The 20,886-nt window shown below is 47.0% G+C and overlaps 1 protein-coding gene across 3 annotated transcripts in view; it reads left to right on the forward strand.

Moving 5' to 3' along the window:
* The window catches only part of Lrp4 (LDL receptor related protein 4), a 53,994-nt gene that overhangs the window by 21,103 nt on the left and 12,005 nt on the right, over positions 1-20,886 (forward strand). The window contains exons 14-32 of one of the 3 annotated variants that reach the window (XR_001837050.2): positions 1,508-1,725; positions 1,884-2,060; positions 2,463-2,585; positions 6,521-6,729; positions 6,856-6,937; positions 8,008-8,113; positions 9,092-9,293; positions 11,024-11,213; positions 11,300-11,431; positions 12,581-12,721; positions 12,969-13,055; positions 13,161-13,332; positions 14,333-14,495; positions 14,612-14,837; positions 15,209-15,512; positions 16,922-17,140; positions 17,307-17,441; positions 18,146-18,273; positions 20,650-20,794. Coding sequence is in view for 2 of the 3 variants with exons in the window: in NM_031322.3 (NP_112612.2) it covers positions 1,508-1,725; positions 1,884-2,060; positions 2,463-2,585; positions 6,521-6,729; positions 6,856-6,937; positions 8,008-8,113; positions 9,092-9,293; positions 11,024-11,213; positions 11,300-11,431; positions 12,581-12,721; positions 12,969-13,055; positions 13,161-13,332; positions 14,333-14,495; positions 14,612-14,837; positions 15,209-15,512; positions 16,922-17,140; positions 17,307-17,441; positions 18,146-18,254; positions 20,650-20,794 (3,140 nt within the window). In the remaining variant the exon portion in view is untranslated. 3 annotated transcript variants of the gene reach the window in all.

Genomic DNA, 20,886 nt, shown 5'->3' on the forward strand with positions numbered 1-20,886 from the left:
TACGTGCCGAGGAATCTTGGCTTAGTCAACCTCTCCTTCCTTCCTTCCTTCCTTCCTTCCTTCCTTCCTTCCTTCCTTCCTTTCTTCCTTCCTTCCTTCCTTCCTTTTGAATGTATGTGAGTTCACCCTTCAGACACCTCCAGAAGAGGGCATCAGATCTATTACAGATGGTTGTGAGCCACCATGTGGTTGCTGGGAATTGAACTCAGGACCTCAGGAAGAGCAGTCAGTGCTCTTAACCACTGAGCCATCTCTCCAGCTCCCCCTTCATTTATTTCTTAATTGGCAATTTAAAAACAAGCACATATATAGAACAAACATAAAAATATACATATTTGGGAGGTGACAGTGGTAGAATCAGGAATTCAAGCTCATTTTCAGCTACATAGTTAGGGATTGACCTAAGCTACTGAGACCCTGATCTAAATAAAGATATATTTAATAAGAGCAGTTATAGATGTTCTAAGGTAAAATAATAAAGCATTTTAAATGGAATAAAATATACAAATTAGTTAAGTTTGAACTGTCTAGTGTTTTTTTATTAGCCCATAGAGTGGAGCTAATTAAAAAGTATTATTAATTTAAAGCAGCCAGTAGTTGAGGTAATTAATATCATTAATTTGAAATAATTTTGAAAATTATTGGACAAGTCTCCTGCATTGAAGTCTCTTGAAATGCAAATTCTTAGCCTCTGGCGTGTATACATTCCATGCCACCAACTGAGGGGATGACTTGTAAGATCCTGCAATTAGATGTCAATTGTTTGAGAAATTTGGTGTGTGGGAGAAGGGGCATAAAACACGTATGGCAGCAGAAGAGACTGAGTCTGTCGGTCCTCAGTATGCACTGTACTCTCTTGCCATCTTCACAGGCACTAGGAGTGTCGTCTACCCTGTCTACTGCTCCATTTCCAGTGCCAGTTGTACCCTTTCTGTAACAGGCACTTAAAAGAAATTCTGATGAATTTCTCAAGACACTTCAATCGAGATATTTAAAAACTTATCCTGAGGTTGGGGATTTAGCCCAGTGGTAGAGCAATATGGCTCTGTGATAAAACAACTGTCTAGGGTTAGGTTCTGGGTTTAGGGTTGTTTAGGGTTCTGGTTTAATTCATTGGGTTCGCTCTTCAAACACTGGGGGGAGAAGTATTTAAAATAAGTAATTAAAAAAAAGCATCTTTCAGAGCTGGGCATGGTGGCACATGCCTTTAATTCCAGTACTCAGTGAAGCAGATGGGTCTCTGAGTTTGAGGCCAGCCTGGTCTACATAGTGAGGGCCAGGCCAGCCAAGGTTATATGGTGAGACCCTGCCTCAAAGATAGATGGATGGATGGATGATGGATGGATGGATGGACAGACAGACAGACAGATAATAAACTAACAAACAAGCAAACAAAATGTCTCCCAGGCAAATGGTGGAACCTGATGTGTAAAGCGTCTCTGGTTATTACCCTCGCTGTCATTCATTGGTCCTCCACCACCCGACTCTTGACTTCCCTTCTTCCTAGAACCATCTATTGGACAGACTGGGGCAACACCCCCCGCATCGAGGCCTCCAGCATGGACGGCTCTGGACGTCGCATCATTGCTGACACTCATCTTTTCTGGCCCAACGGCCTCACCATCGACTACGCTGGACGCCGTATGTACTGGGTGGACGCTAAGCACCACGTCATCGAGAGAGCCAATCTAGATGGGAGTCACCGCAAGGCTGTCATTAGCCAGGGTGAGGTCTTTGATGTGCTGTCTTTCATCTCTCTGCTCCTTCCCCAATCCTGCCCCCAGGAGCCTTGGCAGAGGGTGAGATTTGTGTAGCTGCCAGGTCTGGGCTCAGCGGCCGTGGCAGGCCATGTCTGGACTAAGGTCTTTTTGGACTGTCTCCAGGCCTCCCACATCCCTTTGCCATCACAGTGTTTGAAGACAGCTTGTATTGGACAGACTGGCACACCAAGAGCATCAATAGTGCCAACAAGTTCACTGGGAAGAACCAGGAGATCATTCGCAACAAGCTCCACTTTCCTATGGACATTCATACCTTGCACCCCCAGCGCCAGCCTGCAGGTAAAATAAGAAGAAAAAGTCTCAAGTGAGCTAGATTTGTCACCGGTGATGTGGCTGCTGGTGCCTCTTGAGAATCCTCCTTGCACTTGTTACAGCTCCTATTAATTCTAGTCAGGCGAGACCAGAGATGGCATTGGCATGGGCTACTTGCTCCCTCTGCTGGACATTTCGGGTAGTACAACACCAGGACTTGGATCTGGCTTTTCTCTTTCCATATAATGTAAACATTTGCAGGTCACCTCCTGTGTGTCGTTGTACTCACATCTGGAACAGGTGTCAAAATTAATCTGACAGAATTCTTATTTGAGAGAGCCCAGCCCTCCATCCCTTTGACCTGGTGGGGTCTACCTTTGTAAACTTTTCATTTTCCCTGATCCGTCTTGCTCTGGGCTCTTTGAGCAGGGAAAAACCGCTGCGGGGACAACAACGGAGGTTGCACTCACCTGTGTCTACCCAGTGGCCAGAACTACACTTGTGCCTGCCCCACCGGCTTCCGAAAAATCAACAGCCACGCCTGTGCCCAGAGTAAGTGGGTTTGGGACACCCGCCTCAGAGGAGGTGCCTTGTGAGGACAGTTAGAAAGAACAGTGAGAGGAGTTGGGAGGACTGCTTGTCAGGCAGGGATGGCCAGATTCCTCAAGGAGCCCATGACAGACTTTAGACATTGAGGGTTCCCAATTCAAAGCTGAGGACCTAGAACCGGCAGTGGTAGCCGGAGGCTTAGTGGCATCGTTCAGTGTACAAACACCTGCGATGGGACATAGCTCCCACCTCGCCAGGCCGGATGCCTTCTGTCTAGGCAGAAAGAAGGTCCAGTTCCTCTAGAAAGCAGGGCAATGGTTTCCAACTTCTGTACCTTTAGCCTGATCCATAGAAGACTTCGTGTATTAGAACAGAGAGCAACTGGGATCCCAGATGATGATGTGTGACCACCAAGTAAAAGATGACAAGATTCCCTGGTCTGTTCTGCAATCTCTGCTTTGGTTCCTTGGAGCTCCTGCAAGACAATTTTACCTTGCAGAGTCAGCCCTAGAAATCTCAGCACACAGGTGACTTTATCCAAGGCTGGTCCAGGGAGGAGCTGGTCAGGCACAGGGCATGACCAACAAGGGGCCAGGATTAATTCATTATGTATCCTTACTGCTATATAATCCACTGGCTCTCTTAAATCTAATTATAATAGAATTAGGGGGCTAGGGTGTGGTGGTGTCCATCTGTAACCCCAGAGCTGGGTGCGTGTGGAGACAGGCAGATGCCTGAAGCTCAGAGGCCAGCCAGTCTAGCCAATCAGTGAGGTTTGGGTTCCCCGAGAGAAGTGTCTCGAAATGAATGATAAGGTGAAGATATAGAAGAAGCTGCCCAACTTCCACATGTGCACATGTTCACACACACGTGTACAATTTCACAGACAGACAGACAGACAGACACAGAGGCAAGAGTCAGATTCTCCGCGCCCTTTCCAGACAGTGATTGGGGAAAACATTCTGAGGTTTCATTCAGATACACACTGAGAACTAGTTTCACGCTGTGTGTTTTCCCTGGGCATTCTTTTTGTTTGTTTTGTTTTCTGAGACTGGGTTTCTCTGTGTAGCCCTGGCTGTCCTGGAACTCAGTCTGTAGACCAGGCTGGCCTCAGACTCAGAGCTCCCTCCGCCTGCCTCTGCCTCCCAAGTGCTGGGATTAAAGGCATTTGACACCACCTTTTGTGCCCATTTGCTTCTGCTGTTTTAGATGCAAAATGGAGGTGTCATTCTCCCAAAGATTTACCAAAGCTTGGAAGAGAGATTTAGTAAAGTTGGGCAGAAAGCTCCTCTCTGAGTAGAGAAATACATAGGTTTCATACTTGTGGGTTTCTTGTCTGTGAGTTGAATCAAATGTGCATGGAAATTTTAAAATATGTCTGTACTGAAGATGATTTACCCTTTAAAAAGATGCACTACATGGACATGTGTATATATGAGATCAAGGGACGACTTGTAAGAGTTTTCTCCTTTTATCCTGTGGGTCCCACCTAACTCCGATCGTTAGGTTCAGGGGCAAGTAAGCCATCTTGTTGGCCTGTATCAGCTGTCTTGGTCATTGTTGTCTCAAGAATACATCAGAGTCGCTGGAGAGATGGCTCAACTGCTTTCAGAGAATCCAGATTCACTTTCCATTTCCCACACAGTAGCTTACAACTGCCTGCCTGAAACTCTGGTTCCGAGAGATCTAATGATGTTCTCTGGTCTTCAGGGGCATGAGGCACACCCATGCCACATATGTATGCATGCAGGCAAACATTCCTTGTTTTTCAAGACAGGATTTCTCTGTAACCTGTGAACAAGTGTAATCCTGTCTGTCTTGGAACTTGCTCTGTAAACCAGGCTGGTTTTGAATTTAGAAATCTGCCTGCCCCTGCTTCCCTAATGCTGGCAGTAAAGGCTTGCATACACAATTCTGAAAAAGAGAAGGAATTATATTACATATCGAAACTTCCGTATCAAGCAAACAAATACATTGCATTTTAGATAGATAGATAGATAGATAGATAGATAGATAGATAGATAGATAGATAGATAGATAGATATTACAAGTAATTCAGAGATTACTTAGATTATATAGGATGTGCACAGGTTATATAAAAATACTACCTTGTTTTATATAAGAGCCTGGAATGTCTGTGAATTGTGAATCTGCAGGGGCCTTAGAAACAATTCCCTGCAAATAGCAAAGGTTAACTATACTGGAAAAACTTATTTAGACAAGCCAGAGGAGGCCCAGAGGATAGGAAAGCTGCTGTGAAGAGAGGGACCAAAGCTCCCTCTGGAGCAGGCCTGAGCTGCAGTCCTGGTACACAGCCACTGAACCCTGAGCATGTTCCCCCATCTCTGTTAGCCTCAGATGCTCTTCTGAGGTGGGGGCAAGAATAACATGTACCACAAAGCGTTGGTATGAAGCAGTGACCTTGGTTTTTCTTTGTCTTTTTCCCTTTCTTTCTTCCTTCCTTCCTTTCTTTCTTTCTTCCTTTCTTTCTTTCTTTCTTTCTTTCTTCCTTTCTTTCAGCATACATAAGAATCAGGCTTTATTTATTTTTTTTAAGTTTTTTTTTTTTTTTAATATGAGTACACTGTAGCTGTCTTCAAACATACCAGAAGAGGGTGGTTGTGAGCCACCATGTGGTTGCTGGGATTTGAACTCAGGATCTCTGGGACTGAACTCAGCCAGTGCCCTTAACCGCTGAGCCATCTCTCCAGCCCAGAGTCAGGCTTTATAATGGCATTTTACAAACAAAATTTGTTTTCACTGTTCCTCCTTCCCTCTTCTCACTCCCACACCCTTGTACTTCTTTTGGCCTCCTTTCTGCTCTGAGGTCATATGGTCTTTGACTTTCCCCTTTTCTCAACAACATTTCCCCCTCGTGACCTCCTATCTAATTTCATAGCCTATGCCCACGTTCCCAGTCACTTACACATGCATCTAAACATTGCCAGTTCAGATCCACATATGAGAGAGAACATGTTCTCTTGTTTTAACCTTTTGAGTCTGAGTCACCTTTCTTTTTTTTTTTTCCACTTTTATTCATTTCTTTTTTTTTCTTTTTTTAAAATCTTTTTTTTTAAATTTATTTACTTAATGTATATGAGTACACTGTCGCTGTCTTCAGACACACCAGAGGAGATCATCAGATCTCATTACAGATGGTTGTGAGCCACCATGTGGTTGCTGGGAATTGAACTCAGGGCCTCTGGAAGAGCAGTCAGTGCTCTTAACCACTGAGCCATCTCTCCAGCCCCCTGGGTCACCTTTCTTAATAACATAATACATTTTAGGTCCATTCATTGTCTTGCGAGGTTCATAATTTTATTTTTCTTTATGTTTGAGTAAAATGACATTGTGTGACTGTACCAGGCATTCAGCCTCTCTGAGCACAAAGCCCAGGGCCTGGCAAGGAAGGATCTTAGTGGGCAGTCATTGTTGGCTAATCTGTGAAGCAAACAGCAGGTGGAAGGATTATTCTAGATGACAGAATAGAAGCAGAGACTTTAGCTGGGTAGGAAGACTGAAGCAGGAGGATGGAGTTTGAGAAACTATGGCTATGTAGTAAGACCCTGTCTCAGGGAAGCAAAGAACCAGAGGACCTGAAATAGGATAAAAGTCTCAGAAGAAAGCTGAGTGTTGGTGTGGCCCAACCACAGTGCTGGAGCTGGTCCCGAGATCAGAGGAGAGAACAGTTTGAATGAAGCTGATAGACACCTAAGCAGTGGGGTAAAATCTGTCTCTACTGGACTCTAAAGTCTAATCCCACGAGGACGGGCTGGGCTGGGTTTCAGGGCACCTGCAGTATGAAAAGTAGGGCAAAGGACAGGTAGCAGGCCCCAGGAAGTGTGATTGAACCAGGTGTCACACAGCTGAGCATCTGTGTCTGTCACCGTTACTGGATTTAGAGCATTAAAAGGAGACCCCTCTCGGCCTTTGATCAGGTCTTGACAAGTTCCTGCTTTTTGCCCGAAGGATGGACATCCGTCGGATCAGCTTCGACACAGAGGACCTGTCCGACGATGTCATCCCACTGGCTGACGTGCGCAGTGCTGTGGCCCTTGACTGGGACTCCCGGGATGACCACGTGTACTGGACAGATGTCAGCACTGATACCATCAGCAGGGCCAAGTGGGATGGAACAGGACAGAAGGTAGGGCTGCGTGGATCCCGTCCCTCCAGGAGGGGAGTGTCTCCCCGTTCCTTGTAGTTGGTTGGGTGTGGGCCCCAGAGTTGGGATAGGGGTGCAGAGAGTGACACAGCATTGCTTCCTGCCCAGGTGGTAGTTGACACCAGTTTGGAGAGCCCTGCTGGCCTGGCAATTGATTGGGTCACCAACAAACTCTACTGGACAGATGCAGGTATGTGCAGGGAGCCGTGCCTGGCTGTCTTGAGTCTTCTGAGTAGACATGTGAGTCTTTAGTTCTTACCTAAAATTGCAACTTCTTTTGTGCTACACTTGGTGCTTGTAAATGTTTTGAGGCATCTTGGAGCTTATGACCTGTTTTGTTTTGTTTTTCCCATGAATGTTCAGATAAAATAGGCATTTGTCTATGAATCTTAGTGGGATAGATGCTTGGAAGATGAAAGGAGTACCTCTAAACTAGTGTTCTTCAAAGTGTGGTTTCTGGGGCTGGAGAGATGGCTCGGTGGTTAAGAGCACTGACTGCTCTTCCAGAGGTCCTGGGTTCAATTCCCAGCAACCACGTAGTGGCTCACAACCATCTGTAATGGAATCAGATGCCCTTTTCTGGTGTGTCTGAAGATAGGGACAGTGTACTCATGTACATTAAAACAAACAAACAAACAAACAAAGTGTGGTCTCTGGAACGACAACATCAGCATGTCTTGGGAAATTATGAGAAATTCAGATCCTGGACCCCCAACTTAACTCTCTTGAGGAGTTAATTGCAAGGCTCTTTAAAGATTTGTCTATGTGTATGTGTGTACCTGACTGTGTGTATGTAGACCAGGTATGTACAGGAGCCCATGGAAGCCAGGAGAGGGTGTCAGATCCCCTGGAACTGGAGTTATAGGCAGTCTTGAGCCACTCAATGTGGGTGTTGGGAACTGAACCTGTGTCCTTTGCAAGAGCAGCATGCACTCTTAACCCCTGAGCCATCGCTCCAGCCACAGGAATCTGTATTTTAACAAGCTCTTCTTCTCATTTTTGTGTGCACCGAAATCTGAGAAGCCTTGCTTTGAATCATAGGATGGAGTGGCCTTCCTAGGGTTAGAAACTTGTGCTGTTCCAAGGAGTGAGAGTAATCACTGCCTTGAATTTTTTTCTCATGGTCTGAGTCACTAAATATCTATCGTGTATTCACCACAAAACCTTTGCCAAGCATTTGCTGCATACAGAGCTCTGCGCGAGGCAGGGGTCGGGGAGAAAGAATGAGCAATTAATTTTTTTTTTCTTTTTTCTTCACAGGTACAGACCGGATTGAAGTGGCCAACACGGACGGCAGCATGAGGACAGTGCTCATCTGGGAGAACCTTGATCGTCCTCGGGACATCGTGGTAGAACCCATGGGCGGGTACGTGCTGTCCCTTCTGAGCCTCCACTCCTCCAAGAGCTGGGTACGAGATGGGAATCTGGAGGTTAGGGAGAGGGGCCGGATCTGTGGATGTGGTAAGGGCAGAGAGGGGACGTTGCTATATCCTCTCTGGCAAGAGAACCTTTTAAATTTTAAATTTTCTTTAAAAAGATTTTTTTAATTGTTGTTCGCTCATAAAAGCAATTTCATTATTAAAGAATATTAAACTTATTGGAAGCAAAATTCTTACCTTCAGCATAATCATTGTTACCACTTTAGGGCATATTTTTCTGAAATATTTTGCTCTAAATGCCCACAAATATTGGCAGTGGTGGTGGCGGTGGCACAGTTTGGGTTTTATAAAAGTGACATTGTTTTGGAACCAGATAAGTACCTGTAATCTTAGCACACGGGAGGTGAAAGCAAGAAGATCAGGAATGCAAGGTTATCCTTGGCTACTTAGCAAGTCCAAGACTAGCCTGGGCTGTAAGAGATCTTATCTCGAAAAACAAACCAAACAAAAACCCCACCCCACCCTCCAAAAAAGCTACACTTCAGTTTGGCTGTATCTCCTTCATAGCTTCCTCACTTGAATATAGTCCTGATTTGCTCTTCTTCATAGAATTTTGTGAGCTTACATGTCAATTATCTAATGTGTGTAGTCAAGAGAGCATGTGGCCTCCTCTGCTACATACTCTTTAAGCCTTGGCTGCTCATCTATCAAGACTCTGAGGTACTTTTTGGTAGTAATGGAAGATATAAGGCCTTCAGAGACAGCTCTGAGTCCAGGCTTGGGGTAACTCTTGGAGCAGAACCCCTAGAAGCCTTTGAGGACCCTGCATCCTCACTGGTATTTTTTCCATGCTGTGGATTGACCCCTCAACCTCACGTATGCTTTGAAGTACTCTCAGTGACGCACACTGAAACGTGACACTGGATGCTAACTGGAAGTTTAAGAACCCCTTTGCTTATGTCCAGGTACATGTATTGGACTGACTGGGGTGCAAGTCCCAAGATTGAACGAGCTGGCATGGATGCCTCCAACCGACAAGTCATCATCTCTTCGAATCTGACATGGCCTAATGGATTAGCTATTGACTATGGGTCCCAGCGGCTGTACTGGGCTGATGCCGGCATGAAGACTATTGAATTTGCTGGGCTGGATGGCAGCAAGAGGAAGGTAAGGGGGCCTCTAAAGCATCTCCCCCGCTCTGGGAGCCTCCAGGACAGCGTTCTCTGGCTGGCAGCTGACAGGACTAGGGAGACCCAGAGGTTATAGGACCAGCGTGGGACAGACACTGTTTCTCTTAGAATATATCTCCAGGGGACACAGGGCTGCTGGTTGATGACTCAAGCCTACTAGGAATTAGAGTTGATTATGGTCTGGATACACACACACACACACACACACACACACACACACACACACACAGGCATTGAAACTGATGGTAATCAGACACCTATTGCACACCTGGCCAATGACTGAGTTGCCTCTCTTTTGCCGTTGTTTGTTTTGTTATAATTTCCAACATTCAGGAAAACTGCAAGAGTATGAGAGGCATAGTATTTTGCCACATTTCCCACAAAATTTTCATCCTTCCTCTCGCCTTTCCTCTCCCTCCTCCCCTCTCTCCTCCCCTCCTCTTTTTCCACATATATACATACACAAATATAAACATACACACACACAATTACTTTTCTGAATCATCTGAGATTAAATTGGAAACATTGTACCATAGTTCCAAAAATTTTCCAGCATGTATTTCTTAAGAACCTTGTATGGTAAAACTGAGCTTGGAGATAACACAGTAGGTAAAAGCATTAGCCATCTAAGCATGAGGACCTGAGTTCAAATCCTGGTGTCCACATAAAATCTGTACAGAGTAGCACGAGTGTCTGTTATCCTAGGACTCTCGAGGGAAGATGGGAGGCAGAGACACGAGAATCTCAGTGTCTGATATCTTGGCATATACAGCAGAAAAACAATGGAGGCCCGGGTGGAAGGTGAAGACACGTACATGAGGCTGTCCTCTGACTTTCACACAGGCACATGGAGTGTACCCATAAGATATCACACACACTGGGGGAAACAACAATTAAGGTTGGCATAATACAGATTACTGTGCAATCCACACACTGTGTTTAAATTCATTTTCAGTTTCTTCAGTAATGCCTTGTAATAATTTTAATTTTTTTTTACTCTTTTACTCCAATATTTAATCCAGAATCACTCGCTGCTTTAGTGACCCGGCCCCCACCCCAGCCTCCCTGGGGCTTTGCTATGACAGGGCCTTGTCCCAGCTGGCCTCAAACTGGGGCAACCTCCCGTGTGACTCTTCTCAGTTCTGGGTCTACAGACCTGTACCAACATGCCCAACTCATAAACATGTCTCTTTCTCCTCTAATTGCGTTTCTTCCTTAGACTTTCTTAACCTTTCTATTTAAAACAAAACCGTTTGCTTAGTTTTCCTGCACTACAGTGCATGTGTAGAGGTCAGAAGACAGCTTGTAGGAGTTGATTCTGTCCACACACGTGGAGTCCAGGGATTGAACTCAGGTCCCCATATTTGGCGGCAATCACCTTTACCCACTGAGCCATCTTGCTGGCCATTCTTTCCATTTTCAAAAAGGAAAAAAAATCCCTTTCTTGTGGTATCTGTTTTGATTGCTTGGTCAAAGCAAGTATAAAGTTGTTAACTTTTCTTTTGTGATTTGAGCCAAGACACACTGGTGATATGTAAATGACATTTTCCAGTGGTCACACAGCACTTAGATAGGTGTTAACACACGCTGGCAGACACGAGCTGAGAGAGACAGGCTCCAGGTCACAGGAAGTTGCTTCCTGGCACTTGGCTGAGCTCTTGTCTGATCCCTGTACTGTTTTGTGATAAACGTGTCGGGGTCTTCCAGGTACTAATTGGAAGTCAACTCCCCCACCCTTTCGGGCTGACTCTATACGGACAGCGCATCTATTGGACTGACTGGCAGACCAAAAGTATCCAAAGTGCTGACCGGCTGACTGGGCTAGACCGGGAGACTCTGCAGGAGAACCTGGAGAATCTTATGGACATCCATGTCTTCCACCGCCAGAGGCCTCCAGGTAAGCAGCTATCAGCAGCCGCTGACTTCTCCCTCAGCCTTTTTATTCCTTAGCTGCCCCACTGACAGCTCCCCATCCCTACACAGTGACGACACCATGTGCTGTGGAGAATGGCGGCTGCAGCCATTTGTGTCTTCGGTCCCCAAGTCCGAGCGGCTTCAGCTGTACCTGCCCCACAGGTATCAACCTGCTGCTTGATGGCAAGACATGCTCACCAGGTGAGTTACAGCGGCGGCCTGTTTGGGTGGAAAGGGGGCTGTCCCTCCTCTGCAGGAAACCTCCGATATGGTCAGAGAATCTGTAGGAGAGTGAGGGCTATTAGGAGGAGCAGGTAAGACCAGGTCCCACAGTTTCTCCTGGGTGTCTTGGATGTTAGAAAGACTGTCCTGTCTGAACAGTTTCACCTGTTGCAAAATTACAAGATAATTTGTTTAGAATATGACATCCTTTGTAGAAACTTGTAAAACAAATGTAAAAATGTGTCCTATCTACAATGGACTGGTACCCTCTTCTTCCTTAGATGTGCCACTTTTGTGAGCACAGGACCTGTGTGTCATTCTTGTGGGAGGAATCCAGGAGGGGGGCCTGGCTACTCGGATGTTAGGGGTCAAGGTTTCTCCTGGGGCTACTGTGTGGAAGACTTGGACTCTAAGCTCTTAGAGAATCTGAGTGCCTCTCAGCTGGTGAATGAAGCTTTCTGGGACCCTATTACGACCTTCCCTAGGCATTATGATAAAACGGTCCTTCAGAGAGGGCTGCTGCTATGATACTGCTTTCTGTTTCACTCGAGAGTGTGCATCTATCTATCCATCCGTCTGTCTGTCAGAGACTGTTTTCTCCTTCCATCATTTGGGTCCTGGAGACTGAACTCAGTTCATCAGGCTATTAGCAAGAGCCTTCACCCGAGTCATCCTGCCTCGCCTCCTGCCACAGAGTAAATGAAGAGCTAGGCTGGGCAGGTGATACACACCTGTAATCCCAGCACTTGGGAGAATTAGGAGTTGAAGACCCTCCTCATTCACAGTGAGGTCCAAGCCAACCTAGGCCATATGAGGTCCTTTTCCAAGCTTTCCTAACACCCAAAAAGGAAGGACCATTTCTACATATGTGTATCATCTCTACATTTCTACATACAGATTGTGAGGTCTAATACTCAGTACACATGATTTCTTTTCATTCTTGATTTCTTTCCATTCTTATAGTAATCCCGTTGTATAGAACAGGCTGAAATAATTTCAGAAATTTGCCTAGGCTCATACAAGCAGACCAATAGTATCAGCTTTGGGCTTCGGTTTGCCTGCTTCCAAATCCTCTTAGTGTCTCTGCTAGAGTGACTGTCCTCCCTCCTTCTCTCTCCACCTGGGCAGGCATGAACAGTTTCCTCATCTTCGCCAGGAGGATTGATGTTCGCATGGTCTCCTTGGACATCCCTTATTTTGCTGATGTGGTGGTACCCATCAACATGACCATGAAGAACACCATTGCCATTGGAGTGGACCCGCTGGAAGGTCTGTGTGACTCTTGCTCTCATCTATACCAAGAACCATCACTGTCCTTTCTTCCTCTCACTTTGCCTTCTGTCCTTGTTGTCTTTGCCAAGAGCTGCCCTGCTATGACTTCCCTCCACTTGTATCCATTTCCCGTTAGGCTCTATAGAGCTCTTTGACTGTCCTGGTGTCTCAGGCTCTGCTGAATCACTTGTGGGTGCCACTGTGGGCAGGCAGGACCTGGGTTGAGTTAATCCTTCCCTCTCAGGAAAAGTGTACTGGTCTGACAGCACACTGCACAGGATCAGCCGTGCCAGCCTGGATGGCTCACAGCACGAGGACATCATCACTACAGGTGAGCCATCCTCCCAACCCGAGGGCCACCTGTCAGGCTAAAGAGCTGGAAAATATCCCATCTGCCTTAAGGCAGGAGTCAGTGTGATCTTCCGACATCCTGCAGGTTTGCAGACCACAGATGGACTTGCAGTGGATGCCATCGGCCGGAAAGTGTATTGGACAGACACGGGAACGAATCGGATTGAAGTTGGCAACCTGGATGGGTCTATGCGGAAAGTGTTGGTGTGGCAGAACCTTGACAGTCCCCGGGCCATTGTGCTATACCATGAAATGGGGTGAGAGCTTTATCACTCTGGGTAGCTGAGTGGACCCAGCTTAGCCGAGACCATGGATAAGTGAAGGTACACAGTGAGAAGTGTGTTACGTACGGAAGCACTGTGGACCCTGGAGGTCACACAGACTAACCCCTGACCCCAGACTGTTCCACTGCCTTTCAGCTTCTTTCATTGTGTCAGTGTAGTGTACAGCTTTGAAGCATGAGCCTCGCCATCAGTACCCAGTATTCAAGGGCTGGGGGACCCATCACTTAGTAAAGTGCTTGCCACACAAGCATGAAGACCTGAGTTTGGACCCAGTACCCAAATAAAAAGCTAGGTACAGTGATATGTACCTATAATCCTAGTACTGGAGAGGCAGAAACAGGAGAAGGCCTGGGGCTTGCTAGACAACTGGGCTTGTTGAACCAGTGGGCTCCAGGTTCATCGAAAGATCCTATGTTAAAAGGTAGAAAGTACGGGCTGGAGAGATGGCTCAGTGGTTAAGAGCCCTGTCTGCTCTTCCAGAGGTCCTGAGTTCAATTCCCAGCAACCACATGGTGGCTCACAACCATCTGTAATGAGATCTGGTGCCCTCGCCTCACATGTACACACATGGGCAAGCACCTGCACACACAAGGACGTACACACAGAGACCAAGATGTAGATTCTTTTGTGTGTATTAGCTTCCTCGCTTTGGATCTAATGTTTAAAATCTCTGATCCTTATCAGCTTTCTCCCCTGTCAACCAAGGGTAACAGTAAAACTGCAGAGCCTGTTGCCCACCCTTGCGAGGACTGAGATAAATGCATGTGAAGTGTTTGGCGCTCCATAGGAACGCACAGTATGTCTGACATACTGCAGGCATTCACAGTCTGTGGGAGCTATTAGGATAACTGGCTGACATACTGCAGGCATTCACAGTCTGTGGGAGCTATTAGGATAACTGGCTGACATACTGCAGGCATTCACAGTCTGTGGGAGCTATTAGGATAACCGGCTGCACCACCTCCTCTGGCAGGTTCATGTACTGGACAGACTGGGGGGAGAATGCCAAACTAGAGCGTTCCGGGATGGATGGCTCAGACCGTACTGTGCTCATCAACAACAACCTAGGGTGGCCTAACGGACTGACTGTGGACAAGACCAGCTCCCAACTGCTGTGGGCTGATGCCCATACTGAGGTGAGAGCCCTGCCCCTGCTTTCCAGAAGCCTGGGAAGATGGAAGGGAGCCCTTCAGGATCTCTACTGAAGGCCCCTGGTGGACAAACGGCCACCTCCCCACAATCTCCTCCACAGAGAATTGAGGTGGCTGACCTGAACGGTGCCAATCGGCATACATTGGTGTCACCAGTGCAGCACCCATATGGCCTCACTCTGCTTGACTCTTACATCTACTGGACTGACTGGCAGACCCGTAGCATCCACCGGGCCGACAAGAGTACTGGCAGCAATGTTATCCTCGTGAGGTCCAACCTGCCAGGCCTCATGGACATCCAAGCTGTTGACCGGGCACAGCCACTGGGTGAGAAGATCCTAGGATTCTTGAGTCAGGGCCCCTGGATTTCTGGGGCTGTCACAACAGCAGAATCTAGCCAGGGCACAGAGTTACTCACAATCAAGAGAGACTTCCTAAGCTCCACTTCCGGGATAAGTCTTTTGTCCCTTTAGGTATGACTGGTACCACAGGTCTATGATACTGCTACCTCCAAAGAGCTCTTGGAGACACTTGCTCTACCTCCTTTCTACCAAACACTGAATCTTGTCACTAAGAGCAGTGAATAGTTGACCATATGAGACTAGGTCCTTCCTGAGAGCCTACTAGCCTCCCAGGCTGGGTGTGAAAGCTCTAGCTTCCCAGGCTGTGTGTGAACAATTGATGTCTTCTCTCACCAGGTTTTAATAAGTGTGGTTCGAGAAATGGCGGCTGCTCCCACCTCTGTTTACCTCGGCCCTCTGGTTTCTCCTGTGCCTGCCCCACTGGCATTCAGCTGAAGGGGGATGGGAAGACCTGTGACCCCTCTCCGGAGACCTACCTGCTCTTCTCTAGCCGGGGCTCCATTCGCCGTATCTCACTGGACACCGATGACCACACAGACGTGCATGTCCCTGTTCCTGGGCTCAACAATGTCATCTCCCTAGACTATGACAGTGTGGATGGAAAGGTCTATTACACAGACGTGTTCCTGGATGTTATCAGGTATGAGTGGCACTGAAGCTGATTGGGGGACACAGACCTGATCCTGAGCAGTCCTGTGTGAGGTTACATTCTCTGTTGACAAATAAGTGGACTGGAAGGCTTGGCCATTTGGATGTGGAGTTAGCGTTCTGAGCACTTCACAGCAGTCCACGCTTCTACTGCTTGTTTGCTGCTTTGTTGACTGTAAAGCTACTCAGGGCCTGAGCTAGGAAGATCACTAGTTAGAGGCCAGCATGGGCAAGGTCCAGTCTCAAAACAGTAAAAGCAGCTGGTTATGGTGGTTCCTCACCTACCATCTCAGCACCCGAGAGGTGGAGGCAGGAAGACTGGAGTTGAAGATCAGCCTGGACAATGTAGCAACCTCCTGTCCCAAAAACAATAAACAGGATGCAGCTCAGGGTGCTTCAACACTGCCTGAAGTGGACACGTGGCAGAAAGATCCCAAGTTCGAGGCCATTTTTGGTTATATAATGGGCTAGCTTGAGGCCTGGGCTGCATAAGATTCCATCTCAGAAACATATATATGTGATGATTTTACACACACACACACACACACACACACACACACACACACACACATAAACCTGGTATATTAAACAAACAAACATGATGTTTGTTGGCAACCTGGAGCCCTGGAGCTTCCACAGTTAGTGTCAGGTCCTGAGGGGACTCTAAAAATCCCCTAAGGCAGGTGAAAGGTTAGAATCTATATTGCAGTATGGGATCTTCGCCCAACATTAAGTTTTGTATTGCTTTACAAGGTTATTTTGAGTGACTTTTTTTGCTATTATTTTTATTGTTCTTTATATTTTATTTCATCACAACTCAAGAATACGATGTCATGCCAACACAAGAGACTTACCATGGCAGAAATTCTTAGATGGGTTATAGAAATGTTTGTCTTTGCTCTCCTGAGGGTGTATTCAGCTCTCACATGGTATGTACAGTTTAGAGAAATCCCCCGGGCGACTACGACATGATCCTTATCCCTGGGGCATTAGTGTCTCTTTAAAAGCACAGATTGGTTTTTAGCAAACCTTTCCTTTGTATGTTTGCTTTGCTTTGTTCTAGAGACTGAAGCCAAGGCCAATGTTCTACCACTGAACTACACTCAGCCCCAATCTACCTGTTTCCTAATCACTCCAGTTAGCAATCCTTGTGTCCTCACAGATACATTAGGAATGATTTAATTTGTCCTATGGCAAGACACGCATCCAAACCCTCTATTACTTTCTTTGCAGGAGACACTCTTAAGAATTCACTCTCTAGATCATTCTGCCTGTATTGAGCACCTATCATACTGGGTTCTGAGGAACATTCTGTATCTGTCTCTGTAGAGTTTATAGTGAATTTCAGGGTATGATTTCTGGTTAGTCTGGTTACTCAAGCAACCTTGCATTGTCCCCAAGGCGAGCAGACCTGAATGGCAGCAACATGGAGACTGTTATTGGGCATGGGCTGAAGACCACTGATGGGCTGGCAGTGGACTGGGTTGCCAGAAACCTGTACTGGACAGATACAGGCCGAAATACCATCGAAGCATCTCGGCTAGATGGTTCCTGTCGCAAAGTGCTAATCAACAACAGTCTGGACGAGCCCCGGGCCATTGCTGTTTTCCCCAGAAAGGGGTAAGTTCAAGTCTATCGGGAAAGGGATCCGGGCTCCAACGGTCTGGTTGAAAAGAAGCTCCCAGAAGGTGCTTAAAATTGACGGATTGGTGGTAGCCACTCTTTTCTGCCAACCTCTTTGCACCATCTCCCCATGCTTTGTGACAATGATGCTATTTTATCTTAGGTACCTCTTCTGGACAGACTGGGGCCACATTGCCAAGATTGAACGGGCAAACCTGGATGGTTCTGAGAGGAAGGTCCTCATCAATGCAGACCTAGGCTGGCCCAATGGCCTTACCTTGGACTATGATACCCGCAGGTGAGGACCCTGTCCCAAACAGCTGCCTGCAAATGGAGGGTGGGCCAAGGAGAGAACAGAGATTGGCATGGGGAAAAGAAAAGCTGAAAGCCCCCGGATAGATGAGGAAGAGGAAACAAGGAGAAGGGTAAGACAATACAGTCAGCACCGGGATTGCTAAATCCAGCCCTGGACCTTCAGTGGCTTCAGTCTCCTTGTGTTACAGGTTCTGAAGACCGTGTAGACAGGATGTGTCCTGCCTTCCACATCCGTTTAGGGTCTTAGATTTGTGGCTTACATGTGGAAGCCATAGGCACTGGAATTGGCAATTTCTCCTCTAGATTAAAAAAGGGAGAGGGCAGAGGAAAATAATTAAGGTCAGGTCACCTGGAGAGTTGGTACGGTGACCTCTTAACCTTGGTGAGGGCCACATGACCTGAGCTTTTTCTGAAGACCATTCATAAAAATTTTGGCTTAGATCTCTGGATAGGACCCAAAGGATGATCAAGTTGGCAAGGAAAAGGCTGTAAGTGGTCTTAGATTCTGTGTCTCCAGAGCAGCTCCATCCTCCCTGATGATGAGTTATGTTTCTTTAGCTATGGGGCTCTTGGTGGCCTCTCATCAGGAGTGTTTCCCGACTGTGTGGCACCTGCTAGTTCAGCTCAGAGAGGAACAAGAAGCTCCTGGAGAAGAAACATCTGTTCCCCTTCTCTTTCTCTTTGCAGGATCTACTGGGTAGATGCACATCTGGATCGGATTGAGAGTGCTGACCTCAATGGGAAGCTGAGGCAGGTCTTGGTCAGCCATGTGTCCCACCCCTTTGCCCTCACACAGGTACTGGCTCAGGAGAGAGGTAACTAGACCTTCCTGGCTAGGGCGTTTCCCAGGGACTCTAAACCACTAAGCACTCTGCTATGCTGGCCCAGCACTTTCCAAGTTCTGTCATTTGTGGGCCTGGCTCTCAGACAGAGGTGCACAGTCAGCTTCGGGGCTTGTTGAAGCACACATGTGCCAAGGCCCCGGCCATAAAGAAGTTGCTTTGTAATTGAGCCCAGGGACGTGGGATTTTGATAAGTTCCCCGGTTGAATCGACTGCTGTGCTTTTAGCTCACTTAGTGAAAGCTCCTGGTTAGAATGTCTAAAGGTGAGAGAGTTGAGGTGGCCAGCTATTTGGCGTTTGCATGCCTTCAGAACGAGCCTGAAGCCTTCCTGGGTGAATAAGAGGCCATAGAACCTCTGTAGGCTGTAGTTACCTGTACAACGCGTTGGCTTAATAATAACATCCATATGAAGTGTGCAGGTATAGCATAGGCTGTGGCACTCGGTAAACACCAGATGCATTGTATTAATTGCTTACTGGTGCTGATGGCTGTGATGGAACGCCTGAGCAAATTAAGGAAGGGAAGGTTTGCTCTGGCTCACCGTTCAAAGGTTCAGTCCACCATAGCAGGGAAGAATGACGGCAGGAGCAGAAGGCAGCTGGTCACGGTGTGCCTTACGACAGACATTGGTGGGTGCTGGGCCCTGCTACCTCTCTTCTTTTTATCCAGCCTAGGACCCCCCCCCCCCGCCTGCTCACATTCAGAGTGTCTCCCATCAACTCGACAATCACAATTAACCCTCTAGTCGGTGGGGTGGCTTACCGATCTCTGAGTTCAAGGCCAGGCTGGTCCGTGCTAGCAGGGGATCCTTAATAAGACTCCATCTCAAATCAAAACAGAGATTAACTACCACATGTAACTAGTTCAGTTATTCTTAGCCTTGTTTGGGGGTAATTCAACACAACAGGATAACCCGAGGGAACTATGTTACCACATAACATGGTACCATAACATAACTATGTTACCATATTACAACCACAGTTGTAATTCCAGCAATTAGGAGGTGGAGGCAGGAGGATTCAAGGTTATCCTCAGCTACATAGCTAGTTTGATGCTAGCCTGGGCTATATGAGACAAGCATCGTCTTTTTTTTTTTTAGTCCTGAGGATTGAACCTGTAGCGCTCTCACAACCCTGTACTGTGCAGTTGATGTTTCCCCACCTCGAAGGGTTTGTCTGAATTTACCTGGCAATAGGGCTAACACTCAATCTACAAATGTCTTCCAGAATTTCCAACATTCCACCACTTAGGAGGAAGAGAATAATACTTTCATTTCCCCTCTCGCCCTTGGCTGAGAATGTCTCTTCCCGTGCGTTTTCAGGAAGCTGTCCGTGTAAAGAAGCAGAGGCTTTGAGTCAGGGTTCTGAACAAAGACTGAAGTGAGCCTCTGGATTCCTGTTTGCTGGTAGTGAGCTGTTCCCTCATTTGACTGAGGACTGCGGGTCGGTGCTGCAGACTTGGACATAAAGCTAGCACATACCTTTTACTTATCTATTTATTTAAAATTTTAATTTTTGAAAACTTTATTGATTCTCTGTGAATTTTACAACATTCACCCCAATCCCACTCATTTCCCCATCCCCTCATACCCGCCCTCTACCCTTACAACTCCCCCCGACCCCGCAAAGAAAAGAAAAGAAAAATCTTGTTGTGGAAGCTGTAGTGTGTCACAGCCATGCACATTCTTAACGAAATGGTTGTAACTCTAGCCTTGGGAGGAAGAGGCAATAGGTTACTGAGTGTGAGGCCTACCTGAGCTGCACGGTGAGTTCCAGGCTAACCTGGGCTACATAGCAAGACTGTCTCAAAAAAAAAAAAAAAAAAAAAAAGGCTAGGCATTGTGAGGTGTGCCTATGTTTCTAGCACTTAGGAGGTAGAGACAAGAGCATTCGGAGTTCAGAGCCATCCTCAGTTACATAGTAAATTCGAGACCCATCTAGGCTACAGGAGAGTTCAATAAACAAAAACAAAGAATATAGACGATCAAACAAAACAAGTATCTGAGTGGGGCGGGACAGGTAGAAATACTAACAAGTTTCTACCCGGCGGGACAGGTAGAAATACTAACAAGTTTCTACCCGGCGGGACAGGTAGAAATACTAACAAGTTTCTACCCGGCGTCAGAACTGCCTGTGGAAGTAGCAGCATGGTGCAGAGCAGCATAGAGGAGTTCTGTGTTGATGGGCTCTGAGTCGGGAGTGATTTCCTCAGTGATATCTGAGGGTGCCCAGCATTCATTGAGGAAATCAGACACAGAAGGCATTTCAGCAGTGGGATAGCACACGCTGAGGCACAGGAGTGGGGTCTGACTGCTGAATATGTCTTCTTTTGGGTTCCTTATCGAGTAGCAGGACAGGTGGATCTACTGGACAGACTGGCAGACCAAATCCATCCAGCGTGTCGACAAGTACTCAGGCCGCAACAAGGAGACAGTGCTGGCCAATGTGGAGGGACTCATGGATATCATCGTGGTGTCCCCTCAACGGCAGACAGGTGGGCCCCTAAGAACTGAATCCCTTTCCTACCATCAACACAGTTGGTGGGACCGACTCTGGTCATCCCAAGGACTGTTAGTGGCCAACATA

This window comes from Rattus norvegicus, chromosome 3 (assembly GCF_036323735.1).
Source record: "Rattus norvegicus strain BN/NHsdMcwi chromosome 3, GRCr8, whole genome shotgun sequence".
NCBI classification, from domain to species: domain Eukaryota; kingdom Metazoa; phylum Chordata; class Mammalia; order Rodentia; family Muridae; genus Rattus; species Rattus norvegicus.